We start from the raw sequence: 7,230 nt of genomic DNA on the forward strand, positions 1-7,230 counted from the left end.
GCTGATAATGCTCTTACCTACGAGGGGAGACTGTGTGTGCCTAGTGACGATGGACTCCGAAATGAAATTTTGACCGAGGCACACGAGACTCCATACACCGCTCATCCTGGAAGTACAAAGATGTACCAGGACTTGAAAGGATCATTTTGGTGGGATGGAATGAAGAGGGACGTAGCTTCGTTTGTAGAGAGATGTTTGGCGTGTCAACAAGTAAAGGCTCTACATCAACGACCCTATGGGAAGTTGCAACCGTTTGAGATTCCGGAGTGGAAATGGGAACATATCGCCATGGATTTTGTGACAGGACTACCAAAGACCCGACAAGGGAATACGACCATTTGGGTGATTATAGACCGCCTCACCAAGAGTGCGCATTTTATACCTATCCCTATAACACATGGATCCGACAAGCTAGCTCGGATTTATGTGAAAGAAATCATTCGGCTACATGGAGTACCAGTAACAATCACGTCAGACCGGGATACAAGGTTTACTTCAAGGTTTTGGATAAGTCTGCAACGAGAGCTTGGAACACGACTGAATTTTAGTACTGCCTTCCATCCACAAACCGATGGACAGTCCGAGAGAACGATTCAAACTCTCGAGGACATGTTGAGAGCCGTGGTTCTTGACCGAGGGGAAAATTGGGAAGTTGTACTACCGTTGATCGAGTTCGCCTATAACAATAGTTTCCAGGCGACGATAAATATGGCCCCGTATGAAGCATTGTATGGGAGGAAGTGTAGATCACCACTTTACTGGGATGAGGTGGGTGAAAGAAGAATACTCGGGCCGGATTCGGTCGAAGAAATGATAGAGATCGTGCGACAAATTCGACAAACGATAAAGGAAGCTCAGGACCGACAGAAGTCGTATGCTGATGTCCGGCGTACGGATTTACAGTTCAATACGGGAGATAAGGTGTTTTTGAAGATATCTCCGTCGAAGGGGATAACGAGGTTCGGTGTAAAGGGAAAGTTGAAGCCTCGATACGTAGGGCCTTATGAAATCCTTGAGAAGGTGGGACCCGTAGCGTATAGGTTGGCATTACCACCGAGTTTTGGAACGGTGCACAATGTTTTTCACGTGTCACAATTACGAAAGTACGTGTTCGATCCCAAACACGTGGTTCATCAAGAGGAAATGGTTTTGAATCCTGACTTGAGTTATGAGGAGAAGCCCGAAGCTATTCTGGACAGGAAGGTGCAAGAGTTGAGGAATAAATCGATCGCGTCCATGAAAGTACTTTGGAAACACCATGGCCACGAGGAGGCTACTTGGGAACTCGAGGATAAAATGAAGGAGAAGTACCCGGAACTTTTCGTTGGAAATGAGTAAATTTCGGGACGAAATTTCTGTTAAGGTGGGTAGAATGTAACACCCGTACCTTAAGTTAGAAATTTATCTTATGTAATGAAATAATGGATAAAATTATTTCAAAATGTTATGCCTCTCGATAGGTGTGATATGAAAAGAATATGGTTTATGTGTTTAACGTGGAAAAAAGAATGTGTTTATGTTATTTTAAGTATGAACGATGGAGACTCGTTTAAGGTCTCGTTGAAAGATCGATGATGAAATTGCTATTCATTAGCAAGACGAATGTATTAAATGGAAGGAAATATATGGGCAACGACGCGCGTAAGCGAGGAACGGATGAATGGATATTATATTTGGAACAACACCAAATATAAATTTTGTACGATTTCTCGTACTTTAATTGGTATTTATGGGGAACGAGATAGCAAAATCTAATATAATGAAGACCCGTGAATTTTTAATGAACGAAGGAAAAATACAAAATTATAATGTATGAATTTATTTTGGACTTTTCAAAATAAATTCGAAGTCCAATTAAAAAATAAATTAATTTTGGAGTCTAAATACTCTTTAAATCCACCAAGTAGTGGTTTCACTAATTTGGGCTCGTATTCTATTTCTTTAGCCCAATTGGAATTTAATTGTGGAAGCCCAAGTATATTTTTTTATTTTTAGTGGACCAAGCCCAAGTCTTTTTCCTTTTCTTTTCCTTTTTCTTTCTTTTCTTCTTCCTTCTTGCTTCATGGCCGACGGTTTTCATTTTTGCCCATGATCGATCGGTTTTCCCCACTTCCCCATCAATATCCACCCTCTAAGCCACCCTCTCACTTTCACTTTGCAAAGAAAAAAAGGGAGAAGAAGAAGAGAGAAGGAAAAGTGGCGAGAGAGAGAAGCCGAGAGAGGAAGCAAGAGGAGGAAATTTCACATCTTTGTTCATTCACCATCAAGTCCAACCTTTTCTTTTAGGAGGTATAATCCATCTCCATCTCAATGCATGAGTTATTATTAGCTTTGTATGCATATAGCTTGACCTTCTTCCATAATCAACTAAGTAGAAACCGACGTAGAAATAATCGAACGATCGCCGCGCATAATCGAATCTAGGAAAGAACGAAACTTTATAACCATAACGTGTGTTGCGGGACGTTTCGGGGTGGTTTCGGAGGAGGAGAGGCCACCGCCGGCGACGGGCAGCGGCGGACAGCCGCTCGACGTCTCCCCGACGGCTGGCATCTCTATTTGCGACGGTAGACAACCACGGCTGGTGACGCGACGGCGAGGCAGCAGCCCCAGCCGCACGGCAGCGGTGACGTGGAGTGTCCTCCGCGGCAGCAGCTTTCGCCGGCGAGCAGCGAAGGCAGCGGCTTCCTCGGCGGCTCCAGCTGTGGCGGCAGGAGGCTCCAGCCGCGACGGTGGCGAGCCGGAGGGAGAACGACGGCGACGACAGTGGTGGTGGTCGGCTGTGTGTGTTTGCCGAGAGAAAGAGAGGGCGACGGTGAGAGAGAAAGAAGAGAGAGAGAGAGTGTGTTGGAGAAGATGATGAAAGTTGGGCCATGCTTTTTGGGCCATGTGTTTTTTTTAAAATTTGGGCCTTGATTTAAATCTTTTAGTAGGGCCTTATAATTAAATTGGAAGACTTTTTTAATCGTGGACTCTTCTTTTAAGCGATGGGCTTCCTAATTAATTATCTTGAGGAATAAAGTGGCTAAGAAATTAATTCGCTTGGGCCGTTAATTAAAATTTAATCGGGAGAAATTATTTAATTAATTTTCCGTAAGTTCTTTTTATCGAGTGAATGTTTTACCGAGGTTCGAGATAATTCTTTTTAAGGGTAAATAATTACGGAAAATTTAAGTAAGCGCTTAAATAATTTTTAGAAATTATTTTCGACGTTATGGAAAATGCGAGGAGCCAACGAAGGATAGAACGAGCGTAAGCGGCCGACCGGCGTCGCACGCGACGCCTTGGCGGCCGCCGAATAACCGAAAGTGTGCGGAAATCGAGAAAAAGAATTTTAAAAGAATTTAATTAGAGTGCATGCATTCTAATTATCGTTGTTATCAGGAATTGATATGATTTTATGTGTTTTCCGAAAAGGTGGTTCGCACGCACGCTAAAAGTCAGAACGAGGAATTTTTACGGAAATCTTAAGCTTTTGAGGTGGGCTTTATTCTTAAATGTTTATTCTTGAATTGATATGTTTATGGTGTTATAAGGATGTTTCTATAAAGTATGTCATGCCGTGTTTATGCTTTGAAACTGCCTATCTGATTGTCTACTAGAATAATACTCTACTAGACTTTGATGGTTAACGAATTCGGGTCTAACTAGGGCTACGCCCTACTTAGACTAGTGCACTGATGGGGATCGTGAGCCGTCCCCTAGGTCGGCCGGTCCAGTGATCGAGATTGTGGCCACAGTCTCGTTTCACATGATGGTTCAGATATGGTATATGATGGGGGATGATGTTAGTCCGCGCGGACACTTTTTATGGAATTGAATATTTTTGTGCTTCCCGGTTCTTCTTAAAGTAAAACCCGGGATTCACGCGATGATGGCTTGACATATCTTAACGATGAATGTTTTTCGGGCGTGAGTTCACTGGGTGCACCAAGTACTCAGCCCCTGCATATGTTTTCCCTATGTGCAGGTTGAGCGAGGTCGGGAGGCGGAGAATGTTGAGTGATGATTTCAAGAACTGGTCCGGTTATTATTATGTCTTCATACGTAGTAGTAACTATACTCTCAAATTGCTTCCGCTATCAAATGTCTAAGAAACTCTGTTATTTTCGTTATTGCCGAACTCTGCTATCGTTTACTTTGAGACTTGGGTTTTTGTTGAAACGTTGACCGGTTTAAATGAAACTTCATCCTTGTTTGTTAAGTCGTATTGCCTTGAATTGTATGTTTTCCCCCTTCTTCCCCGCTTCTTAAATCCCCCACGAGTCACGATTTCCCGTGCTTTCTATCCCTAGGAAGTGCGGTCGTGACAGCTTCTCACTTCCTCGACTAACTTTCTGACTTCTGCATCCTCAGTACGGTCCCTTCCTTTACCCCGTAGGACCACAATCCGCTCCAAAACCATTTTCATCTCTGACCTCATCCATCCAACCTCTTTTCTTACTTCTTCTACTTCTATCCTGGCTCCGGCTTCCTTGTCAGCAGTATCCTTCGCCTCCACCATCTCAGGCTCCTGCTTCGTCTGCGCCTCCGACTGACCAACCTCATAAAAGCACACGTCCTTTCCCTGTGTAATGAGCAGCCCCTTATTGAAAAAATAGTCCACGTTGAACACCTCCGGGGGTAGACACATCTTCACTTCTCTGCAGGACTTGTGGATTTTCATAATAACGTTGCGTTTCAGGTAAGCCCCTATAAGGTGGCATGTGTAAAGATGTCGGGAAGGGTTGGCTGTCACTTGATGGCAGGCTTGGGCTAACCAATAGCCCAAGTGAACACGTACTCCCTTGGCCATGCACCAAGTAAAGTACAAGTCGGGGGTCGTCAGAGCGTTGTTAGCTGTGCCCATCAGGTTGTAGCTAATGAAGGTCTGGGCGAATCGCAGGACCCTGTTCTCAATATGGTGGGCATTCGACCAGCTGGTTTTGAACTGACCTACCCTAGGGTGAGCCACAAACTCCCATGCGTTCTGTGTCTTGAATCCCGGCGTCAGCTTCGGCGGACCAATCATTCTCTCGCTCCATAAACCCTCATCATCCTCTGTGCGCGTAAGCAGTCCCATCCGTAGAGTCCATTCACGGGTGCTCATCAGATGCTCTTCATTGAAGAGCCGGAATTTGATGGAGTCAGCATCCAGATCGGTGGTGGACGTAAATCGGAAGGTGGAGAAGAATTCCCTTGCCAGGTCGATTGGAACTTCGGCGGTGCTGTGCTTGAGCAACCAATCAAAGCCGATTGTGTCGATATAAGTTCGGAATTCATCATTGCAAGCGATCTGCTTGAGCTCCGATGAGCTGTACATTTTTCCAGACTTAGCGTACTTGCCCTAGGCACTCTTCTCCTTGTGGATGGTTGCGCGTTTCGGGTCGTCAAACTTTCTCATCTCGTCCAGGAGCTTGCTTGTAATCCAGATCTCAGTTGGCTCAAAGTTGAGCTCCTCTTCTTGTTCTTCTTCAGACTCACTAGACCCAGCAGAATCCTCGGGCTCTGCAGCGTATGATACCTTGGCAGGTCGAGGAAGTGGGGATTCAGTGGATTTCCCTTTCGCCTTCTTGGTCTTGGAAGGAGCAATTTGTTTCCCTTCCTTTTCTTCTCGGCCGCGTGGCGGCGTTCCTCTGCATCACTCTCCCCTCTGCTCGGTCTAGGAGATTCTGCCGGTTCAGGTGCTGTGGCCTCTGGACCCAGCATTTCTTCCTCCGTCTGCCGGACGGTTTCATCTATCTCATCAAGCAGGCTCCGACGAGCCTGTCTCCGCGCTTCCCTTGCGTTAACCGGTGAATCGGTCCCTTTGTGGACATCAGTCAGATCCACTATCAACTCCAACCCGACATCGACGGGTTCTTGGACATTCTCAGCACCGAGGGCTTCTCCTTCCTCGTTCAACAATGGGGTTACCCCTGCAAAATAAACAGGGGTCTCTATCCCCTCCGAACCTTCTCCAACGTGGGTTTCTGTACCCGCAGACTTCTCAGGGGTTTCCCCCTCTCTGACATCTTCCTCAGTAATTAGGGCTTTGTCGCCCCCGACCACTTCAGGGGTTTCCCCCTCCACATTTCTTTCAGCATCTAGGGCTTCGTTGCCCTCTGGAATTTTATCTCCATCAACAGGGGTTTTCCCCTCAACAAACTCCTCCAAAACAGGGGTTTCTCCCTCAACACGGCTATCAGTAACAGGGGTTTCCTTCTCAGAAACACCAACCACTCTATCATCTAAAACAGGGGTTTCCCCCTCAGTGGCAGATCCTAACCTGGGTGCACTCACGGCCAACAACTCCAACCCCGCGGCCAGATCTGCTTCGTCTTCGCGAGTTTCTGCAGTGGTTGGTTCTGAAACGGCGGTAGTGGGTTCTGCGACGGCCTCCGGCTCAGCGGTGGTTTCTTGAACGGTCTCTGGTGGTGGTGCGGAGGATGTTGGGGCGGTTGGTACGGATTTCCCCATTACAGCCGCGAACATGGCAAACGCCTCCATCGCCTTTTCTGGTCCCCCAAATTTTTGTAGCATGTCTGCCATAAACGCCGCCGCACTTGAATCGGCAGATCCTGAGGTGTTCCCTGCACTTTGCTTGTTATCCATGGAGAATTCTGCAAAATTTTTTGACAAAGACTTGGGCGGAAACTTCTTCGATTAGGGTTAGAAAAGAAAACCTAGAGAGAATTTGGGATGTAGAGAGAGAGAGAGTAAGTAAGTAAAAATAAAAGAACACGGTATTATCCGATAAGTATGGGCGAGGACTGTTTCTGCAGGTGGGTTGCAGGCATGACGCCAGCGACTGTACGCCTCCCATAAAGGTGTCTTTTGAAATCCGAACCGGTGCCAACTCCCTCCAAAATTTTACTTCTCAATTCCCTGCCCAAGTAACTTCCTTCCGCAAAATCACACTTAGAGAAAAACATTAAACTAAAAATTGAAACGCCAGACTCCCCGGGTCTAGGGTATGACAGTATCAAAAACATTCCTTAAGGAGTCTAGTATTTCGAAAATATTTTTGGAAGATTATTTTTTTTCTGATTTGTTTGGGTTTTTCTTGATTTTAAAGAAAACGATTAAATATTTACATTTTATGTTCAAGTGTTCTCAAGATTCCCTAGGTCAGGACATGTTAAAACTTCTTGGATGCTGGACCTAGGAAATTCTCTAAGAACACTTACTTCCCAGACCGATTAGGCGATATCAGGGAGTGCGCGTAGTGGCATTTCGTCCACTACACAAATCTCTGAATTATCCCTAAAT

General features: G+C 45.7%; 1 protein-coding gene across 1 annotated transcript; it reads right to left on the bottom strand.

The window, feature by feature from the left end:
• Positions 1 to 5,326: 5,326 nt before the first annotated feature.
• LOC121776832 lies at positions 5,327 to 6,468 on the bottom strand. The gene is made up of 2 exons (XM_042173994.1): positions 5,825 to 6,468; positions 5,327 to 5,615 (listed from the first exon to the last, which is right to left on the bottom strand). Exons 1-2 carry the CDS (start codon positions 6,466 to 6,468, stop codon positions 5,327 to 5,329), a joined length of 933 nt encoding a protein of 310 aa, XP_042029928.1.
• Positions 6,469 to 7,230: the final 762 nt, after the last annotated feature.

Source organism: Salvia splendens, chromosome 18, assembly GCF_004379255.2.
Source record: "Salvia splendens isolate huo1 chromosome 18, SspV2, whole genome shotgun sequence".
Taxonomy (NCBI): domain Eukaryota; kingdom Viridiplantae; phylum Streptophyta; class Magnoliopsida; order Lamiales; family Lamiaceae; genus Salvia; species Salvia splendens.

Coding starts and splice junctions, on each gene's coding strand:
- LOC121776832 (XM_042173994.1), bottom strand. CDS start 6,468: ATGGAGGCGTTTGCCATGTTCGCGGCTGTAATGGGGAAATCCGTACCA. Junction 5,616..5,824: donor CAAGAACCCGTCGATGTCGG/GTTGGAGTTGAT, acceptor AGAGTGATGCAG/AGGAACGCCGCCACGCGGCC.